Source organism: Argopecten irradians, chromosome 13 (assembly GCF_041381155.1).
Source record: "Argopecten irradians isolate NY chromosome 13, Ai_NY, whole genome shotgun sequence".
NCBI lineage: Eukaryota > Metazoa > Mollusca > Bivalvia > Pectinida > Pectinidae > Argopecten > Argopecten irradians.
Genome location: NC_091146.1, coordinates 7,466,411 through 7,488,584, shown reverse-complemented (window position 1 = coordinate 7,488,584; position 22,174 = coordinate 7,466,411). Strand labels below are relative to the sequence as shown.

The following is a 22,174-nucleotide window of genomic DNA, read 5'->3' as shown; positions in this document are numbered from 1 at the left end:
GATTTGTCATGGTACAATTTCATACGAGATGTCGTCTGCGGCCAGTAATCGTTGTGTCTGGCATCCCACCTGATTAGCCAAAATGACATTTGGAAAATGCGCTTTTGACGTAATTGGCCACTAGGTCGTGTAGTGTTACACCTGTCTTGTGGTACTATAACTGTTGATATAGCAGAAAGAGAACAATAATTGCTTTGTAAGCTTTATTTTACAGCAAGAATAGCATTTGTAATCCAAAATCAAGGTTAAATGCAATAAGGACGAAATGACATGCACAATCCCGCAACTAAATCTCTTTAAACATATCCAATAGCTTTGATTATCTTACATTGCTAAAGACATCATTAAAGTATTACAGATATCAAGGGGATATCTTAAGTTAAAGAGCCTTCCTTTAAATCCTTAAATGTAAGGAATGTTGAATCGACAGCTAGCGAGAAGGGGTGAATTCTCGTGTTGCATAATACCATAGTATACCTAATAAATTTGTAAAAAAAGTACGATCGATTCCCATTGAATCACCTGATTCTAAAATTATACCCGTGAATGACACAAATATACATTATATAATAGGCTATAAGAGTCATTAGCATTGTCTACCACCTGCTGTCTGGACGCGATGTACCTAAAATGTTGGCTGGGTTTTTGTTCTATACTAATGGAGTAGGAAAGATATAAAAGGTTTCGTGATGATTGATCAATCACCTTTCGATATTTCCTCTGTATATTCCTTGGGACTTTTGTACCAAATGATCTGCCTAAATAAGGAAATAATGATTAATAATTCATCATTTACTTATATGATGAATTATATTCTTACTACATAAGAATATAATTGTTGATAGTATTGGGATATACAGATGGTTGGCTTTGTAGGCAGATCGATGCATTCTGTGATGATGAGTTCATGTTCAGGCAGACTAATATATGACAATGGTTTTGGTTTGTTTTTACCGTCATAGGGTCATTTAAGGACGGCATTCCAGGTGTGAATACCACAACCTCCCAAAATATGACGACAAATAGGTAATAGATCGTTAAAAGTTAATATAAAATTACATATATTACTACATATGGGGTATTGTATTTATGTGTTAGCAGTTTAAACAAAACCTATATAATGTCGTGTTAAAAGGAGGAAAACGATATGGGATTAAATACTGACCTTCGATCACTTAATGTTTACTTCAATGTGCATGATATTGAATTCTTGTGATATATTAGACAAGACAATATTGTAACTTCATATCGCTTGTATATTTAATAGGGAGAGAGAAATATAAAATAATCACTGTGAGTAATAAAACGTAATGTACAAATATACACATTACCAAAATTAACATTGGAAACGTGTATTTAGATGTTGTCTACAAGTGGCAAATTATCAAACAATTAAATCCTACAGGGCGTCAAAACGATAAGTGTAACGGACACTGTGCACTAAACTTATTACTAACAAATTAATTATTAAAATGTACTTTCTCAAGGATAATACTTTAAATAGAGGACTAGTGGATAGGACAGTTACATGTTTAGTAGCAATAACAGCTGATACGATACTCAATTAGCGTACGTCAAAGTTACATGTAGATAGCGTACGTCAAAGTTACATGTAGATTACGGTATAAAACATCAAGTTAGTATTAAAACTACACGGAGATCCCAAGAGAGGAGAGCTATGTAAGAACATAACAGAGACAAACCAGATGAAGCATGTCACGAATGACATCTGTCGGATAGCTCTACCTATGACGATATCGTCAACATTGATCGAGGGTGTGGTGATCAATGAGAGATGACAGTTTGGTGATGCGTGATTGGCGGTAACTTGTCATTCTTTAACAAGTGAGATGAACTAGTGTATCTCTAACATGCTTAATGACGTTAGCGTTGACATTCAATAACGGATTAAATCTTAAAATTGATGTGTTCATCTTTTACCAAGGATGATATCTTATAATCAAGACAATACATTTTGACATTATCAAAACAAGAACAGTACCATATAATCAGAAAACGGATTGTCCCGTCATCTCTAAAACATATTGATCTCGATCTCGCCAACATATATATGTCAAAACAAGGCTTCTCCAACAGTCTTGATTCGTGTTACCGGTAACCGGTTAGTGAATTCCGACCGGTTTGACAACCCAAATATATTCATGTAAGGACGAAACTCGTGTTATAAGTATGTTGTGGTTCAATTTCCTATTTAATGTGTGAAAATGCGTGAAAGTCAATTTTAAATCATTTCATATTGGCGTTTTTCATCAAACCTTCTATGCCTATCTCTAGGGTTTATATCATGCACAGAGTATATCAATGGTTTAAAAAATAATGCCATTTTACTGTTTATGACAAGTGAGTCTAATCCAAACGGTAAATGCTGCATTGCTTGTACTAGTATAATTTCATTAAATAAAAAAAAAATGTTCCAAATAATGTAAACTGCATAAAATTTATCAACTATTTTCTTTGTGGACATTTACCAATTGTAATGAAGACCGCCTCCTTACGGTTCTTTAGGATAATTTGTGTTATCCTTTTAACGAGCGCTGAGGCATGATAAATGGCGTAAATCATATCTGCCGTAGCCCTAATGGTTTAGCCTAGATTTTGCAGCTTAGCGTTCTGAACGTTTTCGATAATTGGATCGTTGGCGGGTTATTGTATATTTTGTATACGTCCTAATGGAGCTATTTATTTGCATGTCTGTATATGTTGGAGCGCGGTTTGTTCGATATGTTCCCTTGCAATAGTAGAAATTATTTTCTATTCATAGCGCTATCTCAGTGAAGCATGTCACCAGAGCCACCGACCAGCACACCCCATCTGGCCACATAATACTGTTAAGAGCGAACGCGTCGTCCATTCTCTGTACACTGAGCGCTATACCGGAGCAGAAACTACCAGATTGATAAAGGCTAAAGGACAGTACACAGGAGCTCGACCAAAGGCCAAAAGGCGGTGTCAAGAGAGGTATTAGGAAGGAAAAAGAAAGCTAGGTAGACGAGAAAAGATAAGATGATCCTAAATTTAGTCTCCTTTTACGGCCTTGTAAAATATTCCAAGTATACAATTGATATACTCAGGACGTTAACAATAATCAACAAATCAAATCTTTACTTAAGTAATTGTATTAATTAATGAAATAAAGTAATCGTATCAGATATTCCTAAATCAAATGAGATTCTAAGAGCTCTCAAAATCCATCTAGCAGAACAGATTGTAATCGACATATCTGCCGATCTAATTTGCTTTCCTTGTACTTTTGCTATTCAACAAGAAATACGTTCTAATGTTAGTAAATAGTTCTAGAATGTCTTGTAGACATGTTTCCTGGAATTCCATTTGAAGACACACTCTGCGTAATTAAATCTTGCTAGAGTGCAACATGTGTACAAATACATTATTTTCTAACTTCGTTATCTCTAATGCACATCTTCCATATCTAATTCCAATGTCTTGTTGCAAAACGTATTTGAAAGCAAAACATGCATGTATGCAAACTTTAATTCGTTATAATTAATGTATATCTTCAAAATTCCCTTTTAAGACCTAAATGCAAACATGTTTTTGAGTGCAAACAGCTATACAAATATATTTTGTTCTATTTTCCTTTAATTGATAACTTCCATATGCCCTTATAGGGCACTGCTGTAGACCCCTATATTAAGCAATAAAACATTTTTGTTGTGACGTTTATTTACTTATTATTCTTACCCAATTATTCTATTGTCTTGAATGGGTGCTTCAATCTAATATGATCACGGCTTTATATCCAGTACACACAACACCATCTCGTTAGGAGACCATGAAATCAACATGTATATATCTTGATGGTATATACGTGATTTATAACAGAAGATGCTCTGTAATTTCAGCGAGATTTACTTTTTAATCTATTCTGTATTTGCATATTACAGAGTTATCTCCCTTGCGGGCAGATATTGATTGTGACGTCATGTGTTTGTGAGTGTAACGTTATACGTTTTGGAGAAAACGACGTGAATTACACTCACTATATAATGACGTAACAAAATATCGATACCTAACCGCAAGGGAGCTAACTCTGTAATATGCAAAGGCGGAAGATGCGCTCAATGTCACCAGTGTATGAGGATTAGCAACGACTAGATTTACTCTTTAGTCTATATCTATGCAAGGTTACTTGAGGATAATGTACGCTGACATTCACGTAATATATAGGGATATAATGGAGGTTAATAGCGTGTGTGGTTGTAGATGTAAGTACCAAACGGGTATCTTAGATCATAATTTGTTTAACACCATGTTATTAGTTAGATATACTGACACGTTTAGATAGATAAATCCTGATGGTACGTTGTAATGATTACCATAAAGAGGTCATTACAAAGTAATCTCTTTCCTTTACGGTACAATTTGTACCCTCTGTACATTCACTATGGCTCCTTTGTCGGTACTGGAACTGTTTTGTTATTGTAATCTACAAATGCATTCATGGTTTAACCTATTTGTAAACAGAGTGTTAGTAATGAAGCGGCGTATAATGTAATCTTACATCAGTATGTCATGTTGATAGGGATATCTCAATCTGATTGAAAGATATTAGGCTTGAATGTGATGAACTGCATTTTTCTATCAACGTTTTCCTTACACCAAGATCAGAGACCGATCGACAACCGTTAAAACTACTGACATCATTGGCATTTGATCATTTAATGAGAACGTGGGTAGTGTCTTACTTTAATAAAATCACTGTGTCGAAGGTTATAACCTTTCACCTCGTTAAGCACGAAGTAACAAATGCATTATTTCTCTGTTCCCAGTCCGTAATATCTTGTTAAGTAATGCCTTTGCCTCTAGGTGAGCATCGCAACCAATTTCAAAACTTGTCAAATACACACTTGATATTTGAAATTTTTCATCTTGCCCATTGTCGATATTGAACACATCACTTTTTCTACTTTTTGCTGCATTTTAGTTTTTAAAAAAATCAAATATTTCAGAAAACCCTAAACTTTATTAGAGGAAGTGAAGGTTTACCCGGTGCAAATAGAAGCCACATAATTTGGAAACCATTCAGAGCAGGTTTTCAATTAATGCCGTGCAAATTGAATGTTAACGCAATACAGTGCAATCATTTACCATTAAATCCCCTTTCATCGATATTCTGACTTTTCAAAGGCGGAATTGCTTCGATGAAAATGTTCCTTTGTATTTTAAATCACTGCAAATTTAAACGTTTAATTGGGAAAAAAATAGAAAAAAAAGAGGCAGAAATTGTAACAATACAACTTCATAAGCACTATGGTTGACATGCTTGCGTGATAATCGATTGCATAACACTGATACCTAGTAAGGAAGACAAGAAATCGGGACTCTGGGTGTAAGATGTTATTCACGTGATACAAATAAAATGTCAATAATCTTTCAACTGAAACCAATGTCTGTGCCGTGCATGCTTAACGTCGCTTTGTCGCCTTTGATGAAACTTTAATACAGTTTTATCGCCCAAAGATACAATCGTCTATTGTCTGTTAAATAGAGAGATGGTTCATTGTTTTCTTTTTTTATTTGCATGATCTGTAAACGAGAAATCTTACACAAATACTTGTACATTATCTTTTACAATACCATTATATTTCGCCTCCCCGAAATAGTTGAGACATTTATAGATGGAAAAGGTGAGAAAACGTTGCCAGATATCTGTTTTTAATTGTCCCCTTCAATTGTTTGTAAAGACTACAATGTAAATGTACACTGATGATCAAATAACTGACCATATTGCAATGTCTTGCTCTAGTAAAAAGACGTAAAACAAAACTAAAAGCATTCGAAAAATAAATCTTGCAAACGGTGTCACGACAAGAGCCAGTGAAATATAAGGAACTTTGTATTAGACTTGAATGGTTCACTATATAGTGATAGACTTATAATGCCTTTTCATTACAAGTGTTCGCACCATCGGTCAAGCGTGCTACTGAATCAGTTATAAAATACGGGTCTAAAAGGATCAAAGATGGAATACCGATATGAGTGGTTTGTGAAGGTCACGTGTAAAATCCGGAACCAATCGCATTAATTTACCGATTCAATTTGACTCGCGCGCGATTGAAATCAATTCACGTGACACGCCTGTTGCAATAGATATGATTGTGACCGGATATTGGTTCACGTTCGGACGTTGTCGATAACATCAGAAGGGTTCCTAAAGCTAATCCGGATCTCTTCGTATATAACATTATTATCTTAATGGCAAATTCAATCCTGGAATTATTTAAAGTGTTTGTAAGGCTATGGATATTGACGTGAACATCCACTAATGGGCACATTGAACGCACTGTATATAATGAAGAGATGGGGTTTCTGTACTTTGACCTTGTGTAATATAATAAAACCGTAAGCAGATTTTTCTTGCGTTAATTCTAAGTGTACTCTACTTTTTTCTAACGTGTCGCTATACAATGGCTTCGTGTCACTCTTTCATACATATCGAATATCAAGTCAGTATATATATTGATTATTGCTACCAGTATGATGTAAACTGTATAAACTGTAGACTACCGCAGATTGATAGTCTTTAAAGAGCTATACGACTGCTAAATCTAAATAAACGATACTTCTATTTCTTATTTTCCACCATATTTTGTGCTTTATTAACTTGGTGATTTATTAGTTGAGTCCATGATATCAGAGGTGTCCTGTACTCGGGAACACATTTAAGTTAATGTTATATATACTGATATTATATTTCATCTTTGCATAGACTGGTTCCCGCCTCAGTTACCTCCCTTGCGTACGCTTCACTGAGGACCGGTAGCGAGTAACCATCTTGAGTGAGAATTCCAACTCCAGAGTGCGCATCATTTCTGCGCATGATATGTCATCATGGAGACGGCTACTTCCGTTAAGAGAAAACAACGTCATTAACGTCGTTCCCATGAGCACCCTTAAACTCTGTTAGCACGAAATAATTTCAAAACTTAAAACCTTATTTACTTTTGTTTATATATCGTTCAAATAAATTATTTATTATTTATGATAAGATCCTTCGCTTCGTGCGTAAAGGGGGTTTCCCACGTCTAAAACAGCGATGCCAGCGAACCTGATATGTAGATTGACCAATCAGAAAAATCATAATGGTTACATGCTACCGGTCCCTAGTGAGCGGAGCGCAGCCTGGCGGAGAGTAGAGAACTAAGGGAAGGGAACCAGTCTAATCTTTGCGGTGTGAGTGAACATGGCCAGATGGCCATGGTGTGTCCGTGGTTTTTTTTAAGAATCTGTCGTACATGTATGTCAGGTAGTAGTCGCCCAATTCTATAATGTTTTTAAATTCTCTTCTTGTATTTTTTTCCTCTTTCTGTAATCTTTCATCTCCCTACTCTTTTTAGGCTGGAAACGATGGAACTTAAGTATTTCCTAAGAAAGTCAAAGTGGAAGGTTTGAGGCTAGTCTCGGCTAATGTGCAAGGTCTTTCGAATAGAATAAAACGTAAAGATGTATTTTCTTATCTCAGAGACACGATAAACATATCTTTTGTCTACAAGATACACATTTTACTGCGGACAATGAAGAAATTATTAGGAATGAATGGGGTTACGAATCGTATTTTTCGTCATTTCGTGAGAATGCGCGTGTAGTAGCAATTCTTTTTTGTAGTAACTTTGAGTTTAAAGTTCACAAGAAGAAGAAAGATTTATCTGGAAATTGTTTAGCTTTAGACATATAAATCGATTCTGCACTTATTAATATTTATGGTCCTAATCAGGATAGTCCAGACTTCTAGTCATAAATCTCCGATGTTATTGAAGACTTTGGCCATAATCATGTTATTGTTTGCGGCGACTTTAACCTTGTTTTAAATCCAACTCATGATTATGATAATACATACACGAATATAAATAATCCAAAAGCCAGGGAAAAAGTATTAGATATAATAGAAAACTTTGGCCTTATAGATATCTTTAAAGAACAACACGAAAATGTTAGGAGATATACTTGGAGGGAAAAATCCAGTGAAACAAGCATGTCTTGATTTTTCAATGTTTTAGAGAGTTTACTGCCAAATTTTGACCAGTCAGGCATATATTCTGGGTATAGATCATATCATTTATTTCCAAATATATCTCTTACAATAAATGGATTCAAAGGGGGTAAAGGAACTTGGAAAATTAATAACTATCTTCTGTATGACCAAGATTTTTTGAAATTAGTTAATAATTGCATTAGTAAAGTGAAAAAGCAATACTGTTTACCAGTATACCTTTTAGATAATATTGAAAACATTGCTAATTTCGAGATTCAATTTTCTATTTATGATCAACATATTTTAGAAACGTTGCTCATGGATATCCGAGGATGTACAATTTCATATGCATCATATAAGAAAAAACAAGAAAACTGTAGAGAAGATAATCTAAAGAAAGAAATACAAAACTTGAGGCATAGGAAAACACTTATTTAGATGAATTAAATGATAAGAAAAAGGATTTAGAGAGGATAAGATCACATAAGATAAAAGGTAGTATTATAAGATCAAGACTAAAATGGGCAGAAGGAGGGGAAAAACCAACTAGTTATTTTTTCAATTTGGAAAATAGAAACTATACCTCAAAAATAATACCAAAACTGCAGACTCAAAGTAATAAGGTATTAATAAAACAAGAAGATATTTTGGAGGAAGTATGTTCATTTTATAAAACTCTCTATGGTGTTCCGGAAAATACAGATCTAGAAGATAATATGCAAAATGTGAATTTATCAAACTATCTTAATTATAATGAAATACCTAAGTTATCTCAAGAAGAATCTGATCATTTGGAAGGGGAATCTCATATCAAGAGGCAGGACAAACTTTAAAATTAATGAAAAATAATAAAAGTCAAGGATCAGATGGATTTACTGCAGAATTTTGTAAATGTTTCTGGGGAAAATTGGAGGATTTTATTGTAAGATCAATAAATTTTGGCTACCGTTCAGGGCAACTTTCTATCACACAGAGATAAGGAATTATAACTTGCATACCAAAGGCAGATAGACCTAGGCATTTCATTAAAAACTGGAGACCTATATCAGTTTTAAACATTGTCTATAAGATTGCATCTGGTACTATTGCTAATAGAATAAAAACCGTTCTTATAAATTAATTAGTGACGATCAAACTGGTTTTATTTCTGGGCGTTATATTGGAGTAAATACTAGATTAATATATGATATTATGCATTATACTGAGGAAACTGACATACTAGGCATACTTTTGATGATTGATTTTGAGAAGGCCTTTGATTCGGTGTCGTGGCTATTTATAGAAAAAAGTTCCGTTTCTATGTGGTTTCGGAAATAGTATTATAAACTGGTTTAAAACTCTACATTGTAATGTACAATCTGCTATAAATCATGGTAGAAATATCTCTTCTTTCTTTGGTATTGGGAGGGGCTGCCGTCAGGGGGATCCTATCGCACCATATTTGTTTATTCTTTGTGCTGAGATTCTGGCTAAAAACTGCGAAATAATAAAGATATAAAAGGAGTAAATGTTGAAAATTGTCCTATTTTGTTATCCCAGTGTGCCGATGATACTTCACTTAAATCTCTAAAAGAATCAATTATGGAACTTAATAGATTTCCAAAAATTTCTGGACTTTTTATATCTCTTCCCAATCCAGATTATAAATTTATAAGCAAACGCAATTCAGTATTATTTGACTATTTATGGAATGGGAAACCTGACAAAATTAAAAGGGAGACAACCACACAAAATTATGCAAATGGAAGATTGAAAATGATAAATACCATAGCTTTTATAAATTCTCTTAAACTTACATGGGTAAGAAGACTTTATCAGACTAAAAAGAAATGGCAGACAATTCTAAAAACTTTTTATCAATAGTGATCTTCTTTCAAACTGTGGTTAGGAATATATAAAGATGTGTGAAAATAAATGTAAAAATAAATTCTGGAGTGATGTTTTTAAATCGTGGTATATGTAAAGCTCAAAATATAACGAGAAAATCTGTCAGGAAAACATTTAGATGGCTCCAATTTGGTATAACAGTGATGTTAAGGTGGATAGGAAGATAATCTTCTATAAAAACTAGTATCAGAAAGTTGTGTGCATCATAAATGGCATTGTTAAGAGTGTAAAAGGAAGTTTATTTTACACATATTAAGAATTTATTCAGATTTACCAAGTTAACAGATTTTTTTTTCAGTACTAAGGTCTTGTTTTAGCTACCAAAAAACTAATTCCTCATGTGATTTACAAAGAAAACAAATTCATTATCCATATATGCCTATTAATCTGCAACTCTTTCTCAAAGATAGAAAAGAATCAAAACTGTTTTATAGCTTTTTAAACAAGTCCGATATATTACCGTCTGGTCCTATAAAACGGTGTGCAATTTTTAATAACATAGATTATGAAACCTGGTGTACAATATATAAAATTCCATTTAATGTTACAAAAAATATTTGGGTGGCTTTTTGTGGCCTTTTTTGGTTCGCCACCTTTTTTTGTAGATGCTATTTTTTATGTTCATAATTGAGTTTATATTATGTAATGTTTTGTAACACAAGTCTGTGTTAATTGTTCAGTTATCCAGTTGTTCTGGATATGCTAGTCAATTAATAAATTGACAATCATTCTCAATTATGGTTTCTGTTATATATTTCATTACATATCACATCTGTAAAAAACAGAGCTTCAGCAGCAGCCAGTAAAATAATGAGTATATTTTTGCGAAGTTAGAGCATAGCGAACACAAAATACCATACTACAGTGGTTTCAATATAGATTAATCCATTATATTTTGGCAAAAAATTCATTTTTGTGTAAAATCAGAGTAGTTATCCTCCCTCTTTGTGTACTCTACAATACTGAGCCTGAAACTATTACGTGTACACTTGTTATGGGAGTGTGAGGAAGTGCAAGGATTACTTGAAAGTTTTGACACATTATTACATGCACTCTAAATTCCCTTTTCTGTTAATAAAAAATCCTTTCTTTTTGGACTGTTGCATAAAATTTATCTCTAAAATAATAGAGTGGACAATGAAATTATCATAATTATAAAGCAATACATTTACAGAATGAGATGTTTACACAACTCATTAAGCATCAACGTTCTTATCATTACAATTATAGACTATTATACAATTCAAAATATATTTCAAATAGTAAAGATGAAAAAGTAAAACTAAAATTTGAAAACTGAATGGAGAAAATGGGAAAAACAAATCAAGTTATAATTGCACTTTATCACACATTTACTTTATTAAACTTTTTAAATCCATATTTATAATTTATTTATTTCATTTTATTTTACCCCCCTCCCCCTTCCCCCTTCCCTGCACATGGCCGAAATTGCATTTTTTTTAAGATTTCTTATACAGTTATAATTGTTCCTCCGTCTCCATCCTACCTAGACTTTTTTAACTTTTTTTTTCATTTTCCTTTTTCTTTCTTTATAACTCTATCACTCTTTTCTTTTTCTTCTAATCCTGTCTTTGATTCCTTTCCTTAATATTCAGTGCAATATATTTTTCCCCTCATCTCCAAACTCCTAAGTAGTATCATTTTTCCTCCTTATGTACTAGAAATTTAAGCTTCGTATTTGTATGTATGTGAATGTTTATACATGTGTTAAATATATGAGTGTATGTTTTTTAAGTAAGTATGTATGTGTTTGAGAGTATATTGAGTGTATTTGTATATTTAATTGTACTGAATGAAAATCATGAATAAAAAGAAAATTATAAAAAAAATATTTATGTTAATGTGTATCACTACCATAATGAATGATGAAACAGAAAATATTTCGTTATATCGACTTAGTATATCATAATATCGACTAAGTATATCGTAATAACGACTATGGTCTGTCGTTATAACGGACATACAAAGTCGTTATTACGAGATAATAAGTCGTTACAACGGCATATTAAGCCGCTTTAATGGTGTTGTTACTAAAACACTTACTAGAAGGCAACATCCAGATTTTTGAATAAAAAATTACTTCAAAATATAGGTTTGTATATATTTTTTTTTTGTATATTTTACTTATATAAAAAGTCACGTTTGTTTCTATGGGTTTATTCATAGCAGCATGAATACATTCGTTATGGTTGACACAGACACATTGGACATCCATCAGGGGCAATAACCACGCCTTGGTCACATGGAGGTGTACATCGTAACGGTGCGCATGGACCGGATTTTGTTGTCTGTGGTGGTGACGTGGATACTGTTGGCGGTGGTTTCGTTGATTTGGTTGACATCGTTGTTTGGATCGCAGCTGTAACAAACGTATGTTGTCTTGGTGATTGATTGGAATATATATATATAAAAAAGTGCAGATATATCATTTGTAGCGCTTAACGCTGTGAACTCAAGGATTTTATGGAAAGTTTGTGATCAATTTATTTGTTATTATTTTATTTTGTTGTTATTTTTTTTTTTTTTTTTTACATTTGATGAAAATTTATCAAATTATTTCAAATTAATAGTTTTGTTTTTCATTAATGTTTATCATATCTAAAATATCGTCACTGAACTTAAATATGACCATAAATGTCATTGATCAATTATTTGACCTGTTTGTTCTTTATCAGAAGCTCTTCTGGATTCGTGATTTTGAAAGTTACAATCCATAAAACTTTATAAGGACGTCATACATGATTATTAACCACACCAAAATCAATGGATATGGAGTGATTATCTGGTACGTATCATTTTCTTACAATGTTTTGTGGATTGTATCTGTTTTGTTGTCATCTGTTGGACACTTCCTGTTCCGGATCCGGACTGTGCAATTGGTCCTGGAAAAATAAGTATAAATATTCTATCAAGTCTGTTGATGATGTTTACAAATCTATAACGCAGGCGATTCCAAGCTAAAATCAGAGCATGTAATAACTTTTACCTTGAGATCCGCTCTGTCCCGTCTGTTGTAGCTTACCTTAAAACAGAAGTAATAATTCGATATGATTTCCTTGAATATAAACCCGAAATTACTCAAACTAAGTAAATATTCATTGGACAAAGTAGTAATTATAACGGTTAATTTTCCAATATCGACTAAGATCCGAACAAAGAATTTTTTGTTTGAGTTTTACAGTCTATCAACAGTTTAGGTCAACTAGGGCCGGAATTGTATCTTTAAAAATGCTAGAACTAAAGATTCGATAGGAAATAATATTTATTATGCAATAAATAGAAAGCTGTCCAATTGCATCATAGTCGATGATGTACCCGATTTCAATAAACCGATAAAAGGATAGTTTTTCAATAAATATATTGTGTATACATGTATACTAAGTCATGGTAATAAATCAATTTCCCTTATTTACAAATTAATTAATACAGGGTTTTTTTCATGATAAACATGACTTTATAAATCAATTATCCACAGTTATTAATTACCTCCCCCGACAGCACCGCTGCCCCCTGGATTAGACGGGACTCCTGCTCCAGCAGCCATTCCTAAGTTTGCAGGATTACCGAAACTGTTCGGATTACTGGGATCTGACCCCGCAATTCCAGTCAGAAAAGGGTTCGACATCCCCGAACTGGCCGAATTAAAGCCACCGGGAAGATTCGAATTAAAATTCCCTAAAACTGGAGACGGTTGAGAATTCCCGGAACCGAATCCGATCATGCTTGCTGGGTTTATCATGGACAGCCCTGATGTCCCACTAACCGCTCCTAGTCCGGACATTCCGCTGACCATGCCTATAGAGCTATATTTAGAACAATCACACACTGTACATCCGTTGCTGGTACTCATACACCATTGCGGACAGTTGTAAGGCAGGGCGCTGCACTGGCTCCGTGTTACGACACCAGCTGAAATAGAAAAAAAAGCATCGCATTGTGCTTGTACACATAGTTATTTTACTTTCTAAAATCTTTTTTACATCTAAAATAGCCACACTAAAACAAGCATTGTCGTGATATTACCTCTAACATAAATAATGCCATGACGCAATTCATAAAGCTGCTGTTTTCATTTACAAAAAAAAAATACAAAATCCGATAAGTGCTTTTTCATTGTAAACGTTTTATGACTTTTATATTTGAAGTGCTACATGTGAGACAAGGAAGTAGTTCCAACCGTGTTGACAAAACCAAATTATCAAATTTTCGAGGCGATCTGCCCCTTTATCAAGACATGAAAAACGGACACGATTACATAATAGGATACGAACAGTAATGCGGGACAAAGTAGACAAACATTTAACTATATACAGCACAATGAAGTGCTACATATATATACAAAAGCGCTGGTATGGCCAGACAACACATTTACGCAATACTCCTAAGAGGAGTCGACAGATGATCTGTAGGAACGAGAACTTTCCTTTCATTACTATTCACAATAATGCAATCTACTAACATGTATTTTTATTGACTTGCACGATTTCATCTCATACTGAAGAGTCTAATTTGTTAATACAATGAAGTAGCGATATCTTAAAGAAAAGATTATCTCAGTGAAATTGGAGTTTTACTGCAATGAACTGAATTATAAGGATTCACCCTTTTATGCAATGGAAATATGACCAAAAAATTGGTATACTCCTATTATAAACCGCTTTTATTCATTTGTGTTATATCTGTATAACATTTAAAATATTTACGTTATATAAATCCTCGACTAAAACGGTCTGAATTAGATGTATTTATATCGATTAAAGACAGGACATTGCACATGTTAAAAAGGCTACCATATAAAACAGATTAATTCTTAGATAGGAAACAAATATTTGTGAGAGGACTACCTCAAACCAGAAAAATGATGAAATGGTAAAAGGTCTTCGCTTCAAGAGAGATAAATCTGTGAAACATTTGTGGTTAGTTCGCTCGAGTTGCCTCGCCTGGTAAGTCGAAGTCACGTAATGGATTTTTCTCATTTCTTTAATCCTTTCTGACATAAAAGGAACATTTTATACTTATCTAATGAAGATTATCCGATACATACGATTATGTTTAGAAGCATATCAGTTAAATTAAACATTATATGTTCTACTATTGTCTGATTGCGATGATATATATTACTTTTTATTGCTAACATTTTATAGAATAATGTTTACCTTTGCAGATAGGCACGACCAGGAACATCAAACAAAACACAAAATCCATACGTAAATTTCCAAATTTTCCCGATGGAAATAATACGAATCAATATATAATTCCAGTGAGACAGTGTGGAAACACTTGAAGTGGTACAATCATATTAGTATCGCCCAGACAACAACACATGTACAGGTGTGTCCTCATCATAGATAGGAAGGCTAACCCGACAGGTGGACACTTGCTGACCACAGGATGACCACAGGATGACCACAGGGCGACCTCCACTATTTTATCATATTACGTTGGAATAATCTTTCAGCGTTATGGGAAGTTTGACGTTTTAGTTTGTAGACCCCAAAGGTATATGTTATTTTTGTTGATTTTGATAATGTGTTTTTAATCAATAGTAGAAATATTGGGCATGGTTATTGTCTTTATCCTTCATACGTATTTCTATTTTTAAAATGACATTTTTTTATTTTGAAAGCAATTTTGCATTAATATTCTTTCTGAATGCCAATAAATATAACAGTCTTTGATTTTTTCTGCATTTCTATCACGCTTCAACAGATTGGATCGCACAAATAAGTAACAAGTTTAGATTGTGTAGCATATTAATATTTCATACGGAAAGCTAAGCATTATCTGTTGAAACGGTTTTGGACGCTTAAATGATACAAGAGGTATTGTTTTCATAAGAAGAAAACTATTTCGTGATTGATACATTAATACAATAATGTTTTCATAGTGTTGAATTAATCCGATTTTATAAGAACTTTGACTCCATGTATAGTGTATAGCAAATAACGAATTGTCTGTTAATGATAACCAACTTCTCGTATTAAGAAAACAACTTTAACACTTACGATATTTATTTCGTGTTTTATGGCATGCTTAGAATTCCATTCCGGTAAAATTCCCACTGAAATATGTCGGTTTATTAATAACAAATGCTTTCGCAAAGATCAAAAAGATTTAACATGTAGTAGTGCTTAGTGAAGTCATTTCCAAGGAAATCAGATGTGGAACATAAATTTCATCACAACACAAGATCAATAAACATGACAGTGCCATGGTCACTATATAGAAGATAAGACCAGTGTGTTGGTTTCAGTTATGTATTTAGGTTATTAGCGGAACTTACGTCACATCATCGGTGTGTTATTGCCTAGTACTCTGTAAACATCGGGTAAGGCATTTAAGTGAAGTTATCGTCCTGGAACGATAAACAGTCGGTATGTTATATAATATATGATACAAAGGGATTAAATTAATTGAACACATATATTTACATTAAAATTATTATTGTGGAAATAAACATTATTAAAAGGTTATTATATTATATTTAATATTATGACATGCAAATACAACGAGAAACGAGATAAATGGAACAGCTGGATGACAACGTCGTTCCACAACCACGCGTTTTCAAGCTTTCATCTTCCGGTCGACCAATTTTAGCAAATGACAAACGATAAACAAGAAATATAGTTGAAATAAGATTTGGTTGACTTATTACAGTAAACCTTAGTTGATTCTACATCAAGAAACAACATATTAAAGATTATAAATTAAAATATTGTGGAGGACTATTTTTATTGGTATGAAACTGGCGTAATGTTTGAAATCAGCTGATCGATGCATGAGAATCGTTGCATTCATAGTGTATTCATAGTGTTTTCATAAGCAAATGTTTGCTTTCGTCAGTTGGTTGAGTCATATAGTAATTAAACAGAATGTAAATATATGTATGTATAGGGTCTTTGATGAGTGGGTTTTTTTTCTTCTTTTTATTTTTCTAGACCTATATAAGAAAAAATAAAAAGTAACTTCAAAATGAGTTCCAAGCATCTAATTTTGTCATCATATTTTTATCCTTTATTGAGTTCAGTTTGAGTTTTAAAATATTGTTCTTTTTTATTTGTTATTCTGCTTTGAGGCAATGCTTGGCAATGGTCACTATCATTTGCGCTAGTTTTTTGTATAAACTTTTATACCATACCACATAGATAGACCTGCTAATATAAAAAAAAATGAGCTCGAACGCTTATGAATAGCGTCTATTATTCCCTGGGCCCAGTTTCACGAATATTTCTAAACTTTAAGGACTCGATTAGAACTTATCACTATTGAAAAGCATTACAGATATTAAGGAAAAAACTTAAGTTTGGGAGCTAGAAATATTTGTGAAACTGGGCAAAGTTTCCGTAAAACTAAACTGTTTTATATTCAAGTTATTATACATTATTTAATATATATCACAGTAGAGGCATCATAGTAAACATGTATAACATGAAGAATGGTGAAAGTGGACCATGCCCTACAGCATCAATGTGAAATGTTTATTGTAAACGTAATATTCATTAATGTTTGGTATTGGTGACATCTTATTTTGATCATGTTATCAACGAGGAAAGACAAAACATCCTATTATTTAGAATTTTACTTGATTACCAAATGTGCATTATTCCCACTCAGAATATTGCTTTCCAAATTGTCATAATTATGTCTTACATTTACCTATGTAGGCCAGTGTCTCCATAAAATTAAGGTCACTGTGGTCTATTTTATGGAATCCATGTTAAATACATGTATACAAAATATAGATTGCATTGTAAATCAACTTTCTTTCGCGTACGATTTATTTTCGCGATCCACATCAGTTTATCTCCGCGACTTTATATTTACTTCATGTATATTGACAGGAATCCCCATTTAATTTTAAAACCCGCGAATGTCTATGTACGCGAATTCATTTTGTAACTGAAATAGCAAAATTAAGTAGCCGCGAAAGAAAGTTAATTTACAGTACCAAATATTTTTCACCCTATAACTTAAAAGCCGTTTAATATACAGCATTGGTTTGAGGAAAATAGCAATGCTTTAAGGAGTGCATGCTTTTACAATCAAGAAAGAATGAAATCCATTTTTCGCTGATTCGTTTTAATTCCTGATTACAAATATTTTTTTAATAATTGTTATAAAACCTCAATTGTATTGTAATCGTCAATTAACTAAACAATGTCTTCTCTTCCACATGGATTATACTCAAAGATATTTATATCAGTTCCAAATAGTCGTGTATAACTTCTTCCGGTGGGAACATAAAGTGGGTATGACCGGAAGGAGAATCAGATGGCGCTGTCGGTGTCAAAGGGGGCGACCTCGACGGTAGATTTGGTGGGTTACGTCTGCCAATTAGAGAATATATTATTTCATCGGCACTTTTCATGCTATCGTCATCCGATGAAATAGATTGTCTAAATGATTTTTCAACAAAGTACAACTCGTTTCCTTGATGTTTAATTTGTTTTTTCGTCATCAACAAGTGGTATCCCAATACACAACACACTGCGCATGTCAGGAAAAATAAACATCCTAGAGAAACAGCCAAAGGGAAACTCCTTTCACTAGTGAAGTCGCTCTCATTATCACTCAACGTTGAAATGTTTTGATTTAAGGGTTGGTTTGTTAATTCATTTTTAGGCGTATTTTCATCAGAGCTTAAGTTTTGGTTCGGGATATCACTATTTCCATTGAGTAAGGACGGTTGTTTCGTACTAATCTGTGCAGTGATTTGTCCAGAACTAGCTTTATTTTCGTAATTCGAATCCACGTTTGATTGTGTTGGTCTGCTGTCCTTGCCAGAGACTGTAGTCGATACACTAGAAAACTTAGCATCCATTGTTATCGCGATCCTTGACGGCCTCGTTGATTTTGGATGAAGACTTGTGTTGTCGATTACTTCCGGTACAGGGGTCATCAACGTTCCGACACCTGTGGTCGGAAACGGTATCACTGGGAAAGATGTTAAGCAGATTATTTAACATGTGCAATACTGTAGCCATATTTTCAGGTTTTTTTGTAGATTCACAGCATTAACAACTGTAAATAACTTTATTTTAGCGAGTAACATATTCCCATGTAAGTAAGAGAAGAAAGCGGCTTACGCTATAGTAAATATACAAGATTCAAAATGCCGTATGTCTCTAAAGCACATTTATATATTAAAATGACATCAATCACAAATAACAGATCGCTAGACTTTCTTTGAAATCTAAACTGAATTATCAAAAAAAGACATTACCAGTATTTCCACAAGGACAGATGAAACAGCCTTCCATGTTTACGGTCAAAGTACATCTGCACCCGGAATTCATTCCTGTCGTTAATAAAAAGAACAGTATCATCATCTAAGCTCATTACGACGACGAAGACGTATGCTTTTCACATCGCTAGAATTGGATCCGCATAAAATGTTTAGTAATGAATGACCAATACATTACGTAATTGCCAGATAGCATATATTTCAAACCTCTAAAATGTCATTTACTCGTTTTTACATAAAACCCCGAAATGTTTTGACCCAAGTTAATAACCGACTATACATGTAAAACACGTGTACGATAATTACCCATGAATGGTTGAACTGGATTGATCGGATTCCGAACAGGGTTCATTCCGTATCCTATAGAACTCGACTGTGTTTTACTAATAGACATCCCTTGTAAAGGGGGACAATTTCCTCCATATCCGGTCATCGCCGCTAAACCTCCCTGAGCATTGTACGGAGATATGCCTTGTCCGTTGTTACCTGTATTACCAATCAAGCCTTTGAATAAATTCCCATTCTGTGACATTGGTCCACCTTGTGTTAAACCTAAAGTAAGAAATAAAACAAAGATTTTCTTATAAAGTTTTTAAGCATTACTTTTGATTTTATTTGGCAAATGATGTGTGTTATTTCAATTAAATGCATATACAATGTACATGTTTTTTTGTTATTCATCTCAGCTAGAATCAGATTAAATGCCTTTAATAGAAAATGTGATAAAAACATCCAATGAATTGATGCAGTAAATAGGTAGCATTAATAACATATAAAATAGATGAATTCGTAACAGAAAAGAATGGAAGTAAACGTGTTATTTCTTAGAAAATATGCATTACATACCTGGACAATATGCAATACAGATAAGCATATTGAAGATGAAGTAATAGATGTCCATTTTATGGTATAATACCTCAATCCACTTTTGTCCTTCTCTCGTCCGATAGACAGTCCATGTTGTCAACATTACGATCTAAACTTCCAAACAACAGGTGTAGGAGCACACATACTTTACCTGGTGATGAGTTCCAGGTACTTATTGATACACTATCCCAGATAAAGGTCAAGTGTCACACACAGCAGGTGAGGATCTTCCTTAGACTACTTGAAGATGATAGTAGTGAGATAGTAGTGAGATGGGTTGTAGTTCGCTTCGAAATCATTACCAAAATAACATTAAAATGTCATAGTTTTCTTGAAATAAGAATATATTACCTTTTTTCCTATTTATTGAAACAAACTTAAGTCAAAATTGAGTTGTTCGTATAAATTATATCAGGAGAAAAACTGAATTTTTGAATTCAGTCATTATTATTTTGTTTCGAAAAATCGGAAATAGATCTTCAGTTATTTTGCGTTAGCATGCCACTAAGGTTATCTTAGTTGGGATTCTTTATAAACAAAATATAGCCACAGAGGAGCATTATCGTCCTGGTGTTTTGTGTTTTCTGAATGTATCTCTTTTCGAAAATTTAATTCAAACTCATAATTCATAAACATTAGTACTTTAAAGTTACTTTATAAATTTGGTAATAACAACAAATGCTACAATAAATGATATATGATTGCGGAGAATAATAATTTACAAATGTGGGGCCGCGGTGGCCCAGTGGTTCAGATGTACCGACATATTACCACATGCCCTCCACCTCTGGGTCGCGAGTTCGAATCCCATGTGGGGCAGTTGCCAGGCACTGGCCGCTGGTCGGTGGTTTTTCTCCGGGTACTCCGGCTTTCCTCCACCAACAAACCTGGCACGTCCTTAAATGACCCTGGCTGTTAATAGGACATTAAACTAATCAAACCAATCAAACAAATGAAAGCGGAAATCCATAATTAAGCCAGGGTAAATTAAAACAAAATACTACTTGCACAAGAGCTTCCGAAAATGTTGTTTAACAAACCAATAAAATAATCGTTCTTTCTCATTATAAGTTTTAAATTTCTAGAGTTAAAATAAGGAGGTTATTTCTGTTTTTCGTATTTACAGATATATATATATAGGCCTTAAGGACTACATACTTCACATTAAGCCATATTGTCAGGGTTGAATTTGATATCTGCGAAAGCCTTATTAGAGGCAGTTAATGTACAGATGTATTGCAAACACAAAATAGCAAAAACTAAATTTTTAAAAAAAAATACGAAATCATTAAAGTGAAAAAAGAGATCTAAATGATTACATTACCTGACATTTAATTATTGGAACATAATCTAAATAACAAATACGGACCATGCCTAAGGATAATGTGCATTTACCGATTTTGTCGTTATTTGAAGCCTAGATTGTACACTATATAAAGTCTGTCAATGGTGTTTTCAACCAATAATGCATTATAATGCTGTGGCCATAGGGTAAGCACTTTTACCAGTTTGTATGGTGGCTGTTTTGTATGGAGGCCTAGTCAAACTAGACATAAAATTACAATACACGACCGGGATAGTAGTAGCTTATACGACAGATCGGGTACGGCACCTTCACCCTATGAAAGTACATGTATGCAGTATGCTAAAATATATCCCTTAAGCGAAACATGATCACGGTCAAACTAAACACAATTACATGTAATGCCAAGTGATGGGTCGCTGTACAGACACCGTACACCTGTTTACAAATACAATGTACCTGTTGCTCTTTTAGCGTCATTTAATGGTCATATCAACTACCATACGGCGTTAAATAATCCCCAACGTTCGAGGTGGATATTGTTAAGTGTCGGGATTTAAATTATTTTTTGCGGTAAAACACATTCTGTCATATCGTGAAATTCTGTGATATCGTAAATACACATTCTGTGATATCATCTGTCTTTTGTTATCTCAATAGCCCTGTAAAACTTGTAGTATACTGTGATGGTTAATCAGTTAAGTATAGGTCTTTGTCACTTCGTGCATATATTATAATGTTTTTTCCTAAGTATTATTGCTATCAGATACGACATGTCGTCTTACAAACTCTTCATAGCTCTGACAATGTAAATTTAAGCTCAAATCACGATGCA

The 22,174-nt window shown here is 33.5% G+C and overlaps 1 protein-coding gene across 1 annotated transcript; it reads right to left on the bottom strand.

Moving 5' to 3' along the window:
* Nucleotides 1-12,063: 12,063 nt before the first annotated feature.
* On the bottom strand, nucleotides 12,064-15,285 carry LOC138306312 (corneodesmosin-like). The gene is made up of 5 exons (XM_069246743.1): nucleotides 15,079-15,285; nucleotides 13,409-13,831; nucleotides 12,909-12,944; nucleotides 12,727-12,804; nucleotides 12,064-12,281 (listed from the first exon to the last, which is right to left on the bottom strand). The coding sequence occupies exons 1-5, from the start codon at nucleotides 15,125-15,127 to the stop codon at nucleotides 12,106-12,108; spliced, it is 762 nt and encodes a 253-aa protein (XP_069102844.1). The 5' UTR covers nucleotides 15,128-15,285; the 3' UTR covers nucleotides 12,064-12,105.
* Nucleotides 15,286-22,174: the final 6,889 nt, after the last annotated feature.